At 65.4% G+C, this 17,745-nt stretch overlaps 4 protein-coding genes across 10 annotated transcripts in view; 1 reads left to right on the top strand and 3 right to left on the bottom strand.

Annotated features, from left to right (window-relative positions):
* The first annotated feature begins 122 nt into the window (after positions 1-122).
* Positions 123-6,602, top strand: RECQL4 (RecQ like helicase 4). Its single transcript, XM_039254139.1, is given in 23 exon segments — positions 123-228; positions 293-326; positions 444-544; positions 756-902; positions 1,193-1,805; positions 1,808-1,965; positions 2,037-2,163; positions 2,292-2,399; positions 2,504-2,635; positions 2,720-2,812; positions 2,890-3,026; positions 3,476-3,559; positions 3,642-3,821; positions 3,904-4,083; positions 4,157-4,303; positions 4,377-4,634; positions 4,717-4,999; positions 5,071-5,200; positions 5,282-5,451; positions 5,525-5,705; positions 5,787-5,934; positions 6,046-6,154; positions 6,264-6,602. Coding segments are annotated over 23 exon segments (3,729 nt in total). The 5' UTR covers positions 123-144; the 3' UTR covers positions 6,389-6,602.
* Positions 6,603-6,605: 3 nt separating this feature from the next.
* Positions 6,606-8,913, bottom strand: MFSD3 (major facilitator superfamily domain containing 3). Of its 2 annotated transcripts, XM_039254138.1 has the most exons (6): positions 8,166-8,912; positions 7,901-7,961; positions 7,379-7,526; positions 7,172-7,296; positions 6,993-7,102; positions 6,606-6,901 (listed from the first exon to the last, which is right to left on the bottom strand). In XM_039254138.1, exons 1-6 carry the CDS (start codon positions 8,580-8,582, stop codon positions 6,728-6,730), a joined length of 1,035 nt encoding a protein of 344 aa, XP_039110069.1. In that variant the 5' UTR covers positions 8,583-8,912; the 3' UTR covers positions 6,606-6,727. The 2 variants fall into 2 exon arrangements, with proteins under 2 accessions (XP_039110069.1, XP_039110068.1); XM_039254137.1 differs by having other exon boundaries at positions 7,901-8,913.
* A 1,571-nt stretch (positions 8,914-10,484) lies between these two features.
* Positions 10,485-13,433, bottom strand: GPT (glutamic--pyruvic transaminase). Its single transcript, XM_039254218.1, has 11 exons — positions 13,210-13,433; positions 12,989-13,078; positions 12,801-12,909; positions 12,486-12,619; positions 12,079-12,322; positions 11,889-11,968; positions 11,665-11,801; positions 11,391-11,565; positions 11,152-11,307; positions 10,862-10,974; positions 10,485-10,790 (listed from the first exon to the last, which is right to left on the bottom strand). Exons 1-11 carry the CDS (start codon positions 13,369-13,371, stop codon positions 10,700-10,702), a joined length of 1,491 nt encoding a protein of 496 aa, XP_039110149.1. The 5' UTR covers positions 13,372-13,433; the 3' UTR covers positions 10,485-10,699.
* A 2,095-nt stretch (positions 13,434-15,528) lies between these two features.
* PPP1R16A (protein phosphatase 1 regulatory subunit 16A) overlaps positions 15,529-17,745 on the bottom strand; it is a 35,934-nt gene continuing 33,717 nt past the window's right edge. For all 6 annotated transcript variants that reach the window (XM_039254150.1, XM_039254155.1, XM_039254152.1 and 3 more), the window contains 7 exons: positions 17,534-17,637; positions 17,336-17,460; positions 17,122-17,247; positions 16,913-16,988; positions 16,711-16,840; positions 16,396-16,561; positions 15,529-16,169 (listed from right to left, as the gene is read on the bottom strand). In XM_039254150.1, coding sequence (XP_039110081.1) covers positions 15,795-16,169; positions 16,396-16,561; positions 16,711-16,840; positions 16,913-16,988; positions 17,122-17,247; positions 17,336-17,460; positions 17,534-17,637 — 1,102 coding nt within the window. In that variant the 3' untranslated portion in view covers positions 15,529-15,794. The remainder of the gene's footprint in view (positions 16,170-16,395; positions 16,562-16,710; positions 16,841-16,912; positions 16,989-17,121; positions 17,248-17,335; positions 17,461-17,533; positions 17,638-17,745) is intronic.

The raw sequence follows: 17,745 nt of genomic DNA, 5'->3' as shown, positions 1-17,745 counted from the left end.
ACGAGGATCCCACTGATTGGCTGCCCCGGCAGCGGCTGCCCAGCCGCCCCGCCTCCGACCCTGCGGGGCGCCCCCATTGGCTGGCGGCCGACGTCGCCCTCGCGGCGGGAGATTCGCGGGGCCCGAGGCTGCGGGGCGCGCGCCATGGAGCGGCTGCGGGACGTGCGGGGGCGGCTGCAGTCTTGGGAGCGCGCGTTCCGGCGGCGGCGCGGGCGGCGGCCGGGCCAGGTGCGGGCTGTCCGGGGGCGGGGGACTGAGGGTGAGGCCTCCGGTTGACCCGCTTCCTTCACAGGAGGATGTGGAGGCGGCGCCTGAGGAGACCCGTGGTGAGCGCTCGGACGCTGGGCGGAACGAGGGGCGCTGGGTGGGTGGGGGGAGCGGCGGCCCCCGAGCGGCGGCCCCCGAGCGGCGGCCCCCAGTGACCCTTCGCACCCCTCCCCAAGCGCTCTACCGGGAGTACCGCGCCCTGAAGGAGGCCCTGGGCCAGGCGGGAGGGATCGGACCCCGCAGCCCCAAGCAGTCGCTTCCCGCGCCGGCAGAGGAGGTACCCTGGCCTTGCCGCCCCAGCCTCCCGGCCAGGTTCCTACGTGGCAGAGCCCAGAGGAGCCGTGACCGAGCTTCCGTGGGGCACAGCACGTGGGGGGAGTACTGGACATGGTGGAGCAGGGCCAGGGGCTGGGGAAGGGGGATGGAGACGCCTCCGCCCCGCACGCCAGCCCTTCTCCGACTTGGACTCCCGCTGCCGCTTCTCGCAGGTGCCGGAGCCCAGCTGCTGGGGGCCCCACTTGAATCGGGCTGCGACCCAGAGTCCTCCTCCTCCTCCTCTTTCTGCGCCAAGCCCTCCGGGGTCTGTGCGGGTCTACGGGGAGAGGCTTAAGGCCAACCTAAAGGGCACCGTGCAGGTGAGAGTTGAGAGGCGGGCAGGCCGGGCGTCCGCCCTGCATCCAGAGCCCCTCTCCACCCAGAGGCCCTCCCTTGTTAACGCTCGCGCGCGCATGTGCGCCTGTACAGTCGCGTGCGCGCTCCTCCGGCGCTAGTCAGGCGGAAACTCCCGGGAGGAGTTCGGAGCCAACCTCAGGGTGGAGATTTGGGCGGGTTTCAGAGTCCGCGGCAGCCCCAGACCTGAGTTCCTGCTTGTTGGTCTGTCCCCCGACGCCTCCCCGCACCCCCCGCACCTCCCCCCCGCTTCCAGGCTGGGCCCACCCTGAGCCGCATCCCCCGGACTCCACGGAGACCCTCATCCAAGATGCCCACCCCAGGGCCACCAGATGCAGGGGCTGCCCTCGTCTCTCCAGAAGAAGTCAGTGAAGCGCTCCTCCAGCCTCCTGGGCCCCAGCTGAGGCCAGGTCGCCTCCAGCAGCTACAGGCATCCCTGAGCCTGCGACTGGGCTCCCTAGACCCTGGATGGCTAGAGCGGTGTGACGAGGGGGCCGCAGATCTTCTGGGGGCTTCCAAGGCCTGCCAGCCTAACTTGGCTGTAGCGCAGTCACAGCCTCTGGTTTCGGGTGTCCCATCTGTCCTTGGTCCCAGCAGTGGCCCTGAGGCTCAAGCCCTACAGACAGCTGGAGTCCGTGCAGAGAGCCCCCAACCTGGCAATGGTCAAGGGAAGAAGCAGAGACAGAATAGGGAGCCAGAGGGGAGCCCTGCACAGGCCCAGCGAGACAGTGGCCAAACAGGAGCCCTGCCTGGGGAAACTGAGACCGTAGGACATACAGAAGACTCTTCGGGGAAACCCATGTGGGCACAGTCCCCCAGTGGCGCCACAGCGTCCAGGTACTACAGCTTCAGCCTCCCAGGAGGGTCACCGTAGGTCCAGCCAGGTTGGGGCAGGATCGGGGCACGGCCCACTCGTACATCCCTTCTAGAGCAGCTGTGCGGAGCAGAGGTAATTACGTGCGGCTCAACATGAAGCAGAAACGCTACGCGCGGGGCTCAGCTCTCCGTGGAAGGCTCCTCCGCAAGCAGGTGAGGTGTTGGCAGGCACTCCCTTCACCCCCACTGCCTCTTGCCATGTGACCCTCTTTTACGGCCCACAGATGTGGAAGCAGAAGTGGCAGAAGAAAGGGGAGCATTTTGGAGGTGGTCAGCCCACAGACACAGTCGAGAATTCTTGCTTCCGGTGTGGGCAGCTAGGCCACTGTCCATCCCAGTGCCCCCAGCCAGGTGAGGCCTCTGCTCTGGGTGGTGGGTTGGGCTGAGGTGTTCGGAGAGGACTTGTACTCTTGGGAGGAGTGCGGGGAGCACCTGTAGCTCAATTAAAAGACTCTACCTACGGCTCCTACCTGACTTAGAGCGTACCCTGGCCCCCCGGAAGAAAGGTGGTGAGGATGAAGATGACACACAGATGCTGCCCACTTTGGAGGAAGTAGTCCAGAGGACAGGCACTACTAGACTCCCTGGTGAATGAAGGGGTGGAGGGCAGGCTGTAGCTAGCTGTGTTTTTGCTAGAACGACCCCAGCCCAGCCTGGAGTTCCCACACCAGCCTTTTCTGTCTGTGCCCAGTGAGTGAGGAAGATCCAGATCGTGCTGGGTCTGAGCCGTTGGCCACCATGGAACAGCCTGTGCCCCAGGCGCCCTGCCTGCCCCCTGCTGTGCCACCACTTTACCCACCAGGGCCCTCTGGGCAAGTGGCAGGTGAACAGATGCTTTCCAGCTGAGAGCCTTTCCTGGGGGGTGGGGGCAACTTGAGGCCATGCTGGCCAACGCCTGTGTCCACAGAGACGCCGGCTGAGGTGTTCCAGGCCCTGGAGCAGCTAGGGCACCGTGCCTTCCGTCCTGGGCAGGAGCACGTGGTCATGCGGATCCTCTCTGGTGAGCTTGGCTGCTGGGCGATGAGGCAGGGCCAAGGCCTGGCCGCAGGATAGCACACTGACCCCTCTTCCCACCAGGCATATCTACACTGCTGGTGTTGCCCACTGGTGCTGGCAAGTCCTTGTGCTACCAGCTCCCTGCACTGCTTTATGCTCGGCGGAGCCCCTGCCTTACGCTGGTCATCTCTCCCCTCCTCTCTCTCATGGACGACCAGGTGCGCAGACAGGACCCCTCGGGCACATGCAGAAGGTAGAAGCCGGTGCCCATGGCTCTTCTGACCCTTTTGGGCTGCTGCCTGTTACCTGACCAGAGCTGTAAAAAGCTCAGCTGTTCTCAACCTGCTAGCTCCGTCCACAGCCCCAGGCCTGGAAATGCTCCAAGGGCACGGGACATGGCTGGCCAGACCTGGGTCCACCCCAAAGAGGAACAGCACTAGGAAAGGGAGATGTCCCCAGCGGGGCCTGTCTGCTCTTGGCACTCCTGAGCCAACGCTCACAGGGGGGTCTGAATCCTTTGTCACAGGATCTGTGAGCTGGACTTTTTCTCCCTAGGGGGCCCAAGTTGAAGATGGCAGCAGCTATCAGGCCGAGCACCACTGAGAGTCTGTTTGAGGAAGAGCTGAGGAAGGGTGGCTTGCAACTGGTTTTCCTTTGGTTTCCACAGGTGTCTGGCCTGCCCCCATGCCTGAAGGCAGCCTGCATCCATTCAGGCATGACCAAGAAGCAGCGGGACTCCACCCTGAAGAAGGTGAGGGAGGGGCCTTACATAGCAAGATGGGCAGGGACAGAAGGCAGGCCCTCGATGATGCTCCTGACCTTGCCATCCTCAGGTCCAAGCAGCCCAAGTGCATGTTCTGATGCTGTCACCCGAGGCGCTGGTTGGGGCCGGGGCAGGGACCTCTGGCTGCTTCCCTCAGCTGCCTCCAGTTGCCTTTGCCTGTGTTGATGAGGCCCACTGCCTATCCCAGTGGTCCCACAACTTCCGGCCCTGCTACCTTCGTGTCTGCAAGGTGAGCCTTCTCTGGGGTGCAAGCAAATGGGCCAGGGAGGGTGGGTGGGTGGGGCATTTTCATCGGCTTCTCTTCTGCACAGGTGCTGCGGGAACACATGGGCGTCCGCTGCTTTCTGGGTCTTACAGCCACAGCTACACGCAGCACCTCAAGAGACGTGGCCCGGCATCTAGGCATGGCTGAGGAGCTTATCGTCAGAGGGCCAGTCACCATCCCCGCCAACCTGTACCTGTCTGTGTCCACGGACAAGGACCCAGACCAGGTGGGTGGATACACCCAGGCCCGGCAGAGGCATTGCCTTCTGACAGTCCATGCTGACAGCTGTCACCCACCAGGCTCTGGTCACACTGCTGCAGAGTGATCGTTTTCGTGACCTGAACTCTGTCATCATCTACTGCAACAGACGTGAAGACACGGAGCGCGTTGCTGTGCTGCTCCGCACCTGCCTGCGTGAGGCCTGGGACCCGGGGCCTAGAGGGGAGGTCAGCAGGGCTGTGCCCCAAGGACCTGCCCCAGAAACGTGTTCCACCCACTGTCTGTCTCCCTGCAGGCCAGGTCCCCGGAACTGTGGCTGAAGCCTACCATGCCGGCATGTGTGGCCGGGAGCGGCGGCGGGTGCAGAGGGCCTTCATGGAGGGCCGGCTGCGGGTGGTAGTGGCCACAGTGGCCTTCGGGATGGGGCTGGACCGGCCAGACGTGCGGGCCGTGCTGCACCTGGGGATGCCCCCGAGCTTTGAGAGCTATGTGCAGGCTGTGGGCCGGGCTGGACGGGACGGCCAGCCCGCCCACTGCCACCTCTTCCTACAGCCCCAGGTTCTTACCTGCCCCACTTGAGCCCACCCCACCCCACCCCACCCCACCCCACCGCCCCACGTTCACAGCTGTTCTGTTGCAGGGTCAGGACCTGCAGGAGTTACGTAGACATGTGTATGCCGAAGGCACCGACTTCCTCGCTGTGAAGAAGCTGGTACAGTGCTCCTTCCCACCCTGCACCTGCACCCGCGCCCGCGCCCAACGGCCCCCAGAGCAGGAGGGAGCCAAGAGCCAAGAGAGGCCTGTGGCAGTGTCCCCAAGGGAGGCTGAGCAACCCAGCAGCAAACGCACAGCCCAGTGCCTGGGTCATGAGCGGGCACTCCCAGTACAGCCACTGGTGCAGGCCCTGGACATGCCTGAGGAGGGTGAGGAACTGGGGGCAGGAGTGGGTCTGTCCCCACGTCCCTGCATCCCCTAAACCCTGCTCTGCCTCCAGCCATTGAGACCCTGCTGTGCTACATGGAGCTACACCCACAGCACTGGCTGGAGCTGCTGGCACCCACCTATGCCCACTGTCACCTGCGCTGTCCTGGGGGCCTCCCTCAGCTCCAGGCCCTGGCCCACAGGTGAGCACACATCCCACCCCAGGCTGGGGCCAGGGACACAGGACCAGGGCTGCTGATCACATGTCCCTTTCCCTGGGACAGGTGTCCTCCACTGGCTGCCTGGTTAGCCCAGCGGCCACCTGAGAACACAGGTGAAGGAAGCTATTCTGCAGAGTTTGATGTGGTTAAGCTGGCAGACTCGATGGGCTGGAAGCTGGCCCCTGCAAAGCAGGCTCTCCGTCAACTGCAGTGGGACCCAGAGCACAGGACAGGTGAGCCCCAGCCCCGCTTGCCGCCAGCCCCGCTTGCCCCCCTCCCACTTGCGTCTGACGAGCTCTCTGGCAGGTGCACTTCGGGACACAGGGGTGCTGGTGGAGTTCCAGGAACCCGCCTTCTGTCTGCACAGCCCCGGAGACCTGACAGCCCACGAGAAGGACCAGATCTGTGACTTCCTTTGTGGCCGAGTGCAAGCCCGTGAGCAGGAGGCCCTGGCCCGCCTGCGCCGTACCTTCCAGGCCTTTCACAGGTGCAGGAAAGGTGGGCGGGGCGTGAGGCCACCTCCCCTTCCCCCCAGGTGAACAGCACTGACGGATTCCTCTCACCCCAGCGTAGCCTTCCCCAGCTGCGGGCCCTGCTTGGAGCAGCCTGATGAGGAGCGCAGTGCCAGGCTCAAGGCCCTGCTCAGCGGCTACTTCGAGGAAGAAGGGCCAGGAGGCACGGAAGACCAGCAGGGCCCAGAGCCAGGCCAGGCCAGGGTGAGTGCCAGCCCCTCCTGGGGGACTGAAGAGAGGACACAGGTCTACAGTGAGTCAGGCAGGAACGTGCATGCCTGTGCTCACACACTGTTACATGCCTGCCACCCACAGATCCAGGACTGGGAGGACCAGGTTCGCCGGGACATCCGCCACCTCCTGTCCTCGTGGCCAGACCAGCAGTTCTCAGGCAGGGCTGTGGCCCGTATCTTCCATGGCATCGGTGAGGGCCTGGGAGCCTGGGCTCGGACATGGCCAGGGGCTAGGGGCCACGGGCTAGAGACCCGGTCTGGCTCAGAGTCCTCAGGGCTGTGTCTCCCATTCCACCACAGGAAGTCCCTGCTATCCAGCCCAGGTTTACGGCCGGGACCGGCGTTTCTGGAGAAAACACCTGCATCTGAGCTTCCACGCCCTGACACGTTTAGCCACAGAGGAGATCCTGCTATGGGGCCGCTGACCACCCTGCCACGGGCGGGCCCTGTTCCCCCATGTCACAGGCCCGCACAGGGGACTGCATGGCCACGGTGTGAAGAGAGTCAGGTGTGGCAGTTCCTCAGGGGAAAGAGAAGGGACGTTGGTGGCCAAGACAGTGACTGACTACCTGGGCAAAGCCCACCACCAGAAGTGGGGCAAAGAGGCCCCAAAATATGGAATAAAAAATGCTCAAGACATTCTTAGGAACCCTCTTTTTTTATGGGGCAGCCCCCACAGTCTGAGGACAGCCTTGCCTGTCACACATCCCAGACAGCTAGGCCATGAGCACGCTCAGCTTTATTAGGTGGGCTGGCCATCCAGCTCAGGCCAGGGCACTGGGTGCCAGACCCAGATACAGAACGGGCATGCCTGAGAGAGCAAGGAAGAAGGAGAAACAGATATGCGACCCCAGGCTGTCAGCCAGAGCTCCAGACAGTGAGCCCAGGAACAACTTCCCCAGCAGCTCCAGAGTGGCCAGGAGGCTGTAGTGTGTGGCCTGCGGGGGTGGGGTAGGGTGTGAGATCAAATGAGGCCTTGCTTGGATCCCAGCCCTGCAGCCCCTGGGCCACCTGGCCACACCGTCTTACCTGCAGGGCACTGGGTGCCAGCTGGGTGCAGTGCATCATCAGGGTGAACGTGGTGGTTGTAACCAGGCCCCCCAGGAAGTGCTGCAGACACAGACTCAGCAAGGCTGCCCCTGGGAAGGCCAAGATCAGTAGTGCCCAGGGCTCTCTGGACCCCTCCCCTCCCATGGCCAGCCCCTCACCTCTCAGGACTGTGCTGCCATCCAGCCTGACTCCCGGGGTGTCCAGGTGGAAGAGCAGGGTGGTCTGGCAGGCCAGGCCACCCAGACGGAAGCGAAGCACAGACCTCAGCAAAGGCAGTGCTTGCCTAAGGTGGGGAGACGGGCAGGTCAGGCAACGTGGGGCCAGGCAGGTGTGAGCGGGGGGGGGGCAGGCTGAGGAGGGCTCACCAGTGCCTGGCCAGCAGGGCCCCGCCCAGGGACGAGCCTACAATGGAGCAGACGACGGCGCCCACGCCGTTCCACAGGCCCAGCTCTGGCGTGGAGATGCCGCGGTCCAGCAGGAAGAGCGGGAACAAGCTGCTGGCACCCTGCTCACCTGCGGAGAACGCGAGCAGGCAGCTGCCCACCTCCCTTCACCTGGGGCCTCAGTTGCCCTCCCTAGCCAGGCCCCTGCCCTGCCCCTGTCCTGGGCCACAGGTGCCAGGAGACAGCTGGGACTGGGCATCAGCCAAACTCAGGGTCAGCATGAAGCAGCATCTGAGAAACCCAAGGGGCTGTGGCTGGAGCTCACAGAAGCCATGCAGCCAGAGCTGGAGAAGTACTAGAGGCAAAGCCCAGCTGTGGAGTCAGGCGGGGTTCCGGCCTGCGGTCGATACCCCAGAAGGTGGTCGTGAAACGCGTTCCAGGGCTCCTAGGGATCCACCTGCAGGCTGCCACCCCTGCTGTTGCCTGACTCAAAGCCTCACTTACCCAGTTTGTAAGTGAGCACAAGGCCTGCTGTCCACGGAGTACCAGGCACAGCCAGCAAGTCCTGCAGGAGGTGCAGGGTACGGAGGGGTCGTTCTGAGGGCTGGGATGCAGGCAACTGTTGCAGGGCTGGCGCAGCCCAGACTAGGGCAGCCGCCAGCCAGTAGACAGCAGCCAGGAGCAGAAAGAGCCGGGGCCAGGAGAGGGTGGGCACGAGGTCCAACAGCCCGCCTCCCGCCAGCACTGCCCCTAGCTTATAAGCGACCACCTGCACTGTGTTACCAGGCCCTAGTTCGGCTGGCTCCAAGAGCTGTACGGCCAGCGTGTCCAGGGCCACGTCCTGCACAGCAGCACCCAGGTTCAGCAGCAGAAGCAGCCCTGCCACGGTGACAGGCAGCTCAGCCTGGCCTGCTTCTGCAGGAGGCAGGGCTGCCAGCAGCCCACACACCAGGCCCAGAGCAGCCGTGCTGAGCGTCAGCCAGGCCCTAAGGGAGCCCCGCGTGTCCACCAGTGGGGCCCACACGAGTTTAAACAGCCATGGCAGGTACAGCACCTTGGCCAGTCCCACGCGGGTCAGGGAGAGGCCACGGGCCCGCAGCAGCAACGGCAGCAGGCCGGACTGCAGCCCATAGGGCAAGCCTTGCACCAGGTAGAGGCCGGCCAGCGGCAGGAGCTTCCCATGCATGGCCAGGAGCGTGGGGAGCCCTAGGGCGAGGGCTGGGGGTCAGGGGGCTGGGCCTGGGATCTGCTTTTCTGGGGCCAGGTTCAAGGCCAGGTCAGAGCCTGGAGTGGAATCAGAGGTCCGGCTCGGAGCAGGGGCAGGCAAAGCAGTTCCGGGTGGGGTCCGGTCCGGTCAGGATGAAGTCAGGGATCACACGGCGGCATGGCTGTTGGGCTGGGCCAGTCAGGTCAGGGCCGTGGAGGCTGGCGTCGGGACAAGGAGCCTCGGATCCGGAGGCGGCCCACACTCCATGGACGGCTCTCTACGCAGCCGCGAGACGCGGCGGCCACAGAGCTGGAGGAGCGGGCCAGAGCGCCAGCCGCCCTCTGGCGCCCCCAGTGGCTACTCCGAGTGCGGCCAGGGAGCCTTGAGCACGCACCGCGGGCCGTCCGGCTGGCGTTGAGTCAGCGGCCCATACCGGTCCTTCCCAAGACGATCGGTTCCGGCTCCCAGACCCCCTGGACCCACCCCCTAACTCTCTAGAAGTGCTTGCTCTTCCTTGGTGTCTCACCTGGAGCCTGGTCGCTGCAGTGTCCACCGGGTCCTTCCAGCGGCCCCCACTGTTTACTCCTGTTTATTTCCGCTGCTGGAACCCTCACCTCCTTGTGGCTGTGCTTTCTGTGCCCTCCCCTAGCCAGTGGCCACAGAGGGCCACGAAAGGCAGGTTTGTGTGAAAGGTCTCAGCCGGAGGGATGCAGCCAGCTGCTCCCTGCGATGCCCTCGAGCGTCCGGTGACAAGGCCTGGAGACACAGGGCCCAAGTCCTGCCTGCCTGACTCCGGCAGGCTCTGTGGAGGGAACGGCCCACCCAAGGGTTTCATGCCGACTCTCCCCTGCCCAGAGCTGCATCTCACAGGGCTCCTGAGGCCCAGGGGAGGTAGTGAATGTGGCCCAGGGTCAGGAACCACCTCCAGAACAGACAGAGCTAGAGCGCTAGCGTTGTCTCCCTTCAGCCAGCCCAACCCTGAGAGCAACAGCTGGCTCAGCCACCCTGAGTGGGTCTCCTGTTACTTCGACAAGTTTCCTCATCTGTTCGAAGGGGCCTGCCATCCCTCCGGGAGAAGAATGCAGTGACCCACAGAGTGTGCACACCACAGACACTAGTCCTTCTGCCAGTGGCAGGGACCGAGGGCTGCATGCCCGCCCAGGCTTGGATCTCCCCAGGATGCCCCTGCGTCAGCATTATACGAGCTCTGTTTCCCGCCCCTGCCCTTGGGCGCTTGGTCTTGGAGCCCCCCCCCCCCCCGGCACCCCCCTTAGCTGCCTCCTGGCTCCAGGACTGCATTTGCACTAGGAAAGCACATCTCACACTTCAAACCCAATATAAAGCAAGACTCACTTGTTCATTCTTCCTCCCCTCCCCTCTCTTGCTCTCCAGCAGCCTCAGGCCATCTGCCCATTTAGGAGGAACATCAAGACTGCCTCCCTTGAATGCTGCCCACCCACCCAGCCAACTTCAGCCTACAGCTCAGCAAGTTCCCTGTGGTGCCAGGAGAGAGGGGGACAGTATAAGGGGAGCCAGGCCAGGGGACACACCTTTCTGTGTCTTCCTTAGGCTACTTTTTTTGATGTGGCCACCCTGGACTCAGTTCCCATGTCTTTTTTGTCCAGCCTTATCACCAACCCTAAAGGAAAGGCTCAGTGCCTTCCTTCACATCTCTTACTCTTCCTAATTTTTATGTGAGGTTTGCCACCCTGCCTCAGGACCAGAGACCGGAGTGGAAATGCAGCACATGAGAGGAACTGCATCTGTTGTAAGGTCACCTCCTCTGGGAGGCCTCCTGACCACTTCTCCTGAAGGCTGACAAATGTTCCACCCCGCGCTGGCTCTCCAGAACCCCAGCTCAGCAAGCAACTCAGGAGGAGCGGACAAAGGCAGGGGAGGCTCGTACAGGTGTGCACACCTGAAGTCGTCAGGCTGCTTCATAGCTTTATTAGGGGCCTGTAGAAAGGCAGGGGCCCAGCCCCACAGGCAGCAGGAGCAAGTCCTGAGGCCTCCAGAGACCCCCAGGGCCCTGGGCATGGTAAGTCCACGGTCGGCCCTGCCGGCCCAGCCTGGACCCAAAGTGGGGAACGGGGTGGTTAGGAGTACTCTCTGGTGAACTTGGCGTGGAATTGGCTCAGCTTCTCCAGCAGAGGTCGCAGCTTCTCCAAGGGGGGCAGAATGGTCATCCTAAAAAGGAGAGGGAGGTAAGCAAAGGTGTTGGGGGCTGCGGGGATGAGCCGCGCGGGGCCGCGCCTCACCGGAAGTGGTAGGTGCCTTCCCTCTGCCCGAAGCCACTCCCGGGCACCACGCAGATGCCGGTCTCCTCCAGAAGGCGCATGCAGAAGAACATGTCGGGAGCCAGGCCGAGCTCCTGAGGGCGGGCGGAGGGGGCGGAGCGGTCAGGGCTGGGCGCCCAGATTCCGCCCTCCCCCTGGGGCCGGGCCCCACCCACCCCCGCCGCCCGCCCACCAGTCGGGGCCCCGCCCCGCTAGCCGCCCCCTCCCCACCCCCCGCCCCCGCCGCCCGCCCACCAGTCGGGGCCCTGGACCTGAGCGCGCTGCACCGCGCGCGGAGGCAGATGCACGCGAGGGAAGGAGTACATGGCGCCCTGCACCGGGTTGCAGCGGATGCCTGGAGCCTCGTTGAAAACCTGTTCCGTGAGCTTGGCCTTCGCCGCCAGCTCGGCCAACACAGCCTGTCTCTCCTGCGGCAGCGGAGGGTGGGCCGATCAGGCCTGGCCGGGCAGCGCCCTCCCCGCCCCCGCCCCCCTGGGCCCTTCCCGCTCACCGCCTGGAACTGCGCGAAGGAGGGGTCCGAGGGTGCGGGCGGGCTGACCACCACGTCCAGCAGGACCTGGCCCGGCACGGGCGGGCACAGCCGAACGCTCATCAGCTTCCGCATCTGCTGTTGCACCGCGGGGTCCATGTTCACCACCTCCACGTAGCCGCCGCGGAACCCGCACCTGCGAGGCGAGGGCTGTTGTCGAGGCAGGGTCGGCGGGGAAGGGGGAGGCCAGCCGAGGACGGAGGCCGCGACCCCCGCCCGCCCGGCCTGCACGCACTCTCCCATGTAGCCTTTGGAGACCGAGTGGAAGGAGGCGAGCTCCTGCTGCGCCGCGTAAGGCGGCCCCATCTCCGTGAGCACCTTCTTGAACGAGTGGAACTGCGAGCCCTCCGCATACACGTTGTCTTGGTACACCTGGACGGGCGGGCGGGCGGGCGGGCGTCACGGGGGCGGCCGCTGCCGCCCTCCGACCCCAGGCCCCAGGCGAGCCCCTGCCAGCACCTCATCCGCCATCAGGAAGAGGCGCTCCTCGAAGGCAAAGCGAATCACGGCCTCGATGCACTCGCGGGTTTGCACCTGCCCTGGGGGCGCGGGAGAGGCAGCGTGTCCGGGTCAGACTCGGGAGCTGCGCTCAGCGGGGCGGGAGGGCAGCCTGACCCCGGCGGGAGGGGGGGGGGGGCAGGCGGCGCACCTGTGGGGTTGCCAGGGTTGATAACGCAGAGCGCGCGAGGGCAGCAACGGTCTCGCGCCTGGGCGAGGGCGCGCCGCAGCTCGGCCACGTCGAGCGCCCACGCGCGCTCCTCGTCCAGGTAGTAGTCCACCTGCACCGCGTTGAGCTCGGCCAGCGCGGCCGAGTAGAGCGGGTACTGAGGGATGGGGATGAGCACACCCGTGCGCGTGCGACCCTCTCCCGCCACCAGCAACTTCAGCACCGTCTGCGGGCCGGATGGAGAGGGGAGGGGCAGGCAAGGTTGGTGAGGTCAGGGACCGCACCTGCCCCCCGCCCCCCCCCGGAACCAGTGCTCGGGCGCCAGGAAGAGCAGGGTCTTTCCGGCCGTGCAGAAAGAGCCCCGGTGTCCTGCCTTGGCCCTGGCCTACCACGATGGCGTCGCTGGCACCAGTGGACAGGTAAACGTTATCGGGGTCCGCGGGAATGCCTCCGTCGCGCCGCTCGATGTACCGCGCCACATCCTCCCGGATCAGCTGGATGCCTGAGCTGATGCTGTAGGCCCCTGAGCCGGGAGGCGGGGCAGAACGGGGAGGGGGGGTGGACACGTGAGGTCCCCTCGCAGCCCTCCCGAAGATCTCCGCCCCTTCCAGGCGGGCAGGCAGGTCCACCCCTCCCCCAGGACAGCCTCCCTCCAGCTTCTGCTCCTCCCTGGGTCTTTGGCTGGTTGGGGCGCTGGCACTTACCCAGGCTGTGTCCCCCGCACGCCTGCAAGATGCGCTCCGCCCTTCTCTTGGCGTCCTCGGGGAAGTGTGGGCTGTTCAGGAGATCAGGGTGGACGCAGAGGGCCAGGACCTGGGAGGAGCGAATGCTGAGGCCGGAGCACGTGGGCCTACTGGGGGGGAGCGCCGGGGCAATGGCGAGCCGGCCTCACCTGTCGCAGGAAGGTGATGGGCTTCTGCCCCATGGCCTGTGCATCCCCGATGTTGGCGCGAATGACCTCAGTGAAGGGCTTCTTTACCCCCTAAAAGGGAGGGGGCACAGGCAGTGAGAACGGGGCCTTCATCTCCTTGTCCTACGTGACTCGGGGAAGGAATGGGGCCGACTCAGCCGCCCGGGTGGAGCCTGGAGGGCAGCGGTGGGGCCGAGCCATACCTGACGCAGCTCCTGCTCCAGCTCGAGCGCGCGCAGCACGATGGGACCTCGCACTGCATACTCCACCTTCCGAACACACGGGTTCATGGTGTCCAGCGTCAGCACCTTCTCCTTCAGCCCGTTCATTGCAACCTGGCTGTGGTCACCTGCCCTCAAGGCCATGACCCTACTCAGACCAGGCACGAAGGTCAGGATGTGGCAGGATTCAGAAGTGGGGATAAGGGTAGCTGGGTCTGGGCTCAGTGAGCTGGGGCTGGGAAGAGGGAGCCGGGGTATGGGGACTCAAGGTAAAGGGCACCCTCTTCAGTGCAGCCTGCTAGCCCCACTGAAAGGGACAGAAAAGGCTGAAGAAGGAGCTGGGGCCGCTGGGCCCCGCCCCACCAGTCTGGGCACAGTTCTGCCCCAGGGAGCCATAGGGAGTGCATGAGGAGGCAGGCGGGGCTTGGGGCGAGGCCCAGTGCCCGCCCAGTGTCCCCATGACAGGGGAGCAGGAGACCTACATGGGGGGTAGGGACAGACAGAAGGTTCAAGAAGCCCTAAGGGACTGGGCCTGGGAGAGTGGGGGATGTGTGCTGAGTGCCCTGAGGGGTTGGCAGGGCTGGACAGGGCTAAACCCCAAGGGGAGATGGAGCTGGGACCTCTTGAGATTTACCCCACCAGGGCTCTGCCAAGGCTGAGCCCTCGCAGGCCCCCCATCTTTGCTTGGGCCAACAGGCCTGTCTCCCAGGTAACTGAGCCGGAATTCTCCCCTATAGAATCCTGGGGGTTATCGGGGGAGGGGAGCGAAAGCTCAGGTGCGGGCTTCCATCTGGCCCCTCCTGGGCTGGCAACCATGGCCCATAGGGTGCAAGAGCCCTGTGGTTGGACCTTGGTCCCAGATCAGCAGCTGGTAGAGGCCAGAGTCTCTGGGCTGCGGTGTTGGAGCAGGGGGCAGGGCAGCTCTGGGCCTTTGGAGGGCCCTCGGACACCTGGGACACCTCCTCTGCTCTTGGTTGCTGTCCTGCCCTTTAACCAGGCCCCAGCCTAGAGCTGCCCTTGGGTCCACACCAGAGGCAAGTTAACCTGAGCTCCCCTTCCCTGTTAATCCTGATTGGTAGAGACAGTGGGAAGCAAGCAGCGATAGGCCCTCAGAGCCCCACCTCCCCAGGCCCTGAAGGGAACTGATAGGCCATGCCCAGGGGTGGCTACCCCAGCTGCTGACATCTGACAAGGTCAAGGAGCCAGCCCTCTGAGAAGGGCTGTGGGCAGCTGGTCAGGCCTGAGGTCAGCCTGGGCTCCTCAGCTCCTGCTGGCTCGAAAGGAAAGAACAGGATCCCCAGACAGCCAGCTGGGTCTCTCCTCACACCTCTCGGCTCTGTGCTACCCTGGCCCCCCGGTGCACAAGCTTGCCCCTCTAGGACCAGCCCCGGTGGAGCCAGCCTCCTCCCGCCCCTGGCAGCAAGGTCCAAGTGGCAGCTGTGTTAGCAGGTGGACCTTGGCAGCAGCACCACCCCACACACTAAATTTAACCTGCAGCCTGCCCGCTGCCCCCCCCCCCCTGCCCTGCTGAGGACACCCCCCCAACCACTGATGCTAAGGAAAGGGAGGGCCCTGCAGACACCAGGCTGACTCGGTCAGTATCCACTGCAGAGGAGAAGGTGACCTGAGCCCATGTCACCCAGCACTGGTGGCCATGCAAAGCTCCCCACCATGGATGGACAGATGAGCTGGGAGTGCCCTCTGCGCTCCCACTCGAGGCCCCTAAAGGGCCCCCGTCACCCTGACAGATCATGCCCAGTCGGCTCAGAATCTGGGCGGCCAACCACCGCCCCCCTTTGCCAGCCCAGGCAGAGGCTGGCGGCCAGGTCCCGGGATCAGGGCTACAGGCCAGGAACAGGGGACTCATCCCCCAGGGAGGTTTCTGACTCTGGCCTCGTACCGATTCTCCTCTCTGGCTGGTGGCTCAAGAGTCTTGTGGAAACCCTCCTGCCCTTCCGAGCCAGGATCCCTGCCCCTCTGGCATGGATCCCCCCAGCCGTGGACCCTCCCACACCCCACCGCACCCCCACTACCCCCGCCTCAGGGAATGTCCTTCCAAAGCTCCCTGCTCCTCTCAGGGAAGTAAAGAGTTACAGAGGAGCCTCCAGGAGGCCGGGAGGTGGGGAGGAGGGTGCAGCACAGGCCAGGCTCCTCGCCCAGTGGCCGTGGGCCTCACCCCCACGCAGGGCCAGGCAGCCACAAGCACCTACAGGCCCCGAACAGGGACGGGCACACCCAGGACCAGCAACACAGCAGCTCCCCACCCTCGGGACAGCGGCCCGGCTGACACACACAACAAGGCAGGTGGCAAAACAGCCCTTTATCAAGTCACAGGATGAAACTAGGTTTCTGCAGCCAGGAGCCCCCAGGATGGCTTCTGCCACAGGTTTAGCCCTGAGCGAAGATGCTGGCATCCTAGATGCAGGAGACAGGGAGGGCCCTGCACCGACTGCCGCCCCCCCCTCCCCTGCAACAGCAGCACCGGGTATGCACTGGGGTCTCTGGAGTGGAGGCAGCCCCTGGCTGGGCCAGGCGACGGGACCTTGGCCGCTCTCAGGGCCAGCCCCTCACATGAGCAGGCAGCACGGCCTCTTCTCCGTGGGGGCCTCCTCTGAGGGTGCAGTAAGCTTAAGCAGGGGCGGATCTCCGCCAGCCCTGGTGCTGCGCTCTGGCTGGGGGGTCTCAGCGTCCACAGGCAGGCCAGGCTCCGGGGCCATGGGCCCCTCAGGCGGGGGGCGCTGCAGCTTGGCGGCAGCTCGCTGGCGCTTCAGCTCCGCTAGGGTGTGGTGGGCCTTGGCCCGGACCAGGGTGTCTGGTGCCGTGCTGTCCAGGGGGTTGAGCTGGTAGGAGACACTCCGGTCCAGCCGTTTGGAGTACAGGTGTCGCCCTGGGGTGCCTCCAACTTGGCCATTGTGTGGCCTGGCCAACTCGGGCTCCCCCTCCTGTGGGGGAAGCATGGGCCCCAGAGGCCATCAGGAAGGCCTTCTCTGGCCTCCGGTGGCCTTGGGCCCCAGTGTGCATAGTGGGCAGCTGCCCCCCTGTGGCGCACCAGCCCAGGCTATGGACACAGGGTCACTGCTCCCACCGAGTCCAGAGGCACGGATGTCACCACCCAGAGAGGGCGGGGCCTGGGCCCACGGCCGGCATTGCTGGAGGAGGACGGCTTACCTCACTGCACGTGGGTTGCAGCTCTGCGTCTGTCTGGCCGTCTTCATCCTCCTCGGGTGGCTCTGGGCTGGTAGGCGGGGGCTGTTGCCACACGATGGCCTCCTGGGCGTGCTCCCTGCGGTAGAGGCTGGTGCGCTGGGTCAGGCTCACCCTCCTCACCACCTTCCTGGGGGGTGGTCGGGAAAAGGATGTCACGTGCCCCGCAGACCGCCCGGAGCTCCAACTGGCACCTGAGCACTGTCGGGGGAGCAGGGGCGGGGGCGGGGGGGGCTGCCAGCAGGGGGTAGGACACCGGGGTCAACTGCAGGTGCTCACCCCCGGCTGCCCGCGCTTGAAGTGCGGCGGCGCAGCAGAGAGCGCTGGCGGCCTTGGGCGCGCAGGAGCGCGTCGTGCTTGTGCTTCAGCTCCAGCAGCTTGGTCCGCACCTCCTCGTCCCCGCACACGTCTGAGGAGAAGTGGGTGTCACCGGTGCCCTTTCACCCACCCTCTACAGCTGGCGGAGGCGGCCCCGGCTCACCGAGAGGTGTCTCATCCATCAGAGACTTCCCGTTCAGGTCGGCCCCGTGTGCCACGAGCAGCTCCACCAGGTGCACCTGAGGGCCGGCGAGCCCAGGATGCTGAAGGCCTCAGAGCCAGGAGCCACCAGCCCAGGCCCAGCTGCTCCCCCCCCCCCCCCCCCCCCCCCCCCCCCCCCCCCCCCCCCCCCCCCGCAGACCCGGCGCTCACCTGGCCCCAGTAGGCGGCCGCATGCAGCGGCTCCCAGCCGTCCTGGTCCTTGGCGCTCAGGCTGGCTCGGTGCTGCAGCAGCAGGGTGGCCGCCTCACTGAACCCGTTAGCAGCAGCGATGTGGAGCTGCAGGCACATCGCCCAGCCCTGAGTCCCTGCCACGCCCCTCCAGCAGCAACCTCCCAACCTGCAACCCACGTGGCCCCATCATCACCAGCGTGGCCCCGTGGTCCTGGGGGGCATCAATGTTGGCCCCTGCCTGCAGCAGGCTTCGGATGTCATCCAGCATGTGCAGCTCCGGCAAGGCCCGGGCTTCCTCGATGCCGTCCTGGGTAATGCCTGCAAGGCAGCAGGCTCAGAGCGGGCACCAGGGTGCCCGTGCACCCTGGCGGGCGGGCGGGGCCGCACTCACCGCGGTCAGCCATGGCCGTCTCAAGGCAGTCCAGCGTCCGCTCATCCTCACACAGGTCATACGGCATGTTCCCATCGGTGTTGACGGCCAGAAGGTCGGCGCCACTGCAAGGAGCGTGGGCAAGGGCTCTGGTCACAATGCTTCTCCTCCACGGAGGCCTCAGGCCTGCCCTCTGCAGAGGCCCTTGGCCTGGGGCTGCTCTCCAGGACAGT

This window comes from Hyaena hyaena, unplaced genomic scaffold (genome assembly GCF_003009895.1).
Source record: "Hyaena hyaena isolate Hyena2069 unplaced genomic scaffold, ASM300989v1 scaffold_474, whole genome shotgun sequence".
In the NCBI taxonomy this organism is placed as follows: Eukaryota; Metazoa; Chordata; class Mammalia; order Carnivora; family Hyaenidae; genus Hyaena; species Hyaena hyaena.
This window is presented reverse-complemented; position numbering and strand designations above follow the sequence as displayed.

What these genes read in the sequence shown, in the direction of transcription:
- MFSD3 (XM_039254137.1), bottom strand. Translation starts at nt 8,582, where the DNA reads ATGCATGGGAAGCTCCTGCCGCTGGCCGGCCTCTACCTGGTGCAAGGC. An exon ending in GCCCTGCTGGCCAGGCACTG is followed by an intron (nt 7,297 to 7,378) that starts GTGAGCCCTCCT and finishes TCCCCACCTTAG; the next exon opens with GCAAGCACTGCCTTTGCTGA. An exon ending in TGGCAGCACAGTCCTGAGAG is followed by an intron (nt 7,103 to 7,171) that starts GTGAGGGGCTGG and finishes TGGCCTTCCCAG; the next exon opens with GGGCAGCCTTGCTGAGTCTG.
- GPT (XM_039254218.1), bottom strand. Translation starts at nt 13,371, where the DNA reads ATGGCCTTGAGGGCAGGTGACCACAGCCAGGTTGCAATGAACGGGCTG. An exon ending in TGGAGCAGGAGCTGCGTCAG is followed by an intron (nt 13,079 to 13,209) that starts GTATGGCTCGGC and finishes CCTCCCTTTTAG; the next exon opens with GGGGTAAAGAAGCCCTTCAC. An exon ending in CAACCCTGGCAACCCCACAG is followed by an intron (nt 11,969 to 12,078) that starts GTGCGCCGCCTG and finishes CCGCGCCCCCAG; the next exon opens with GGCAGGTGCAAACCCGCGAG.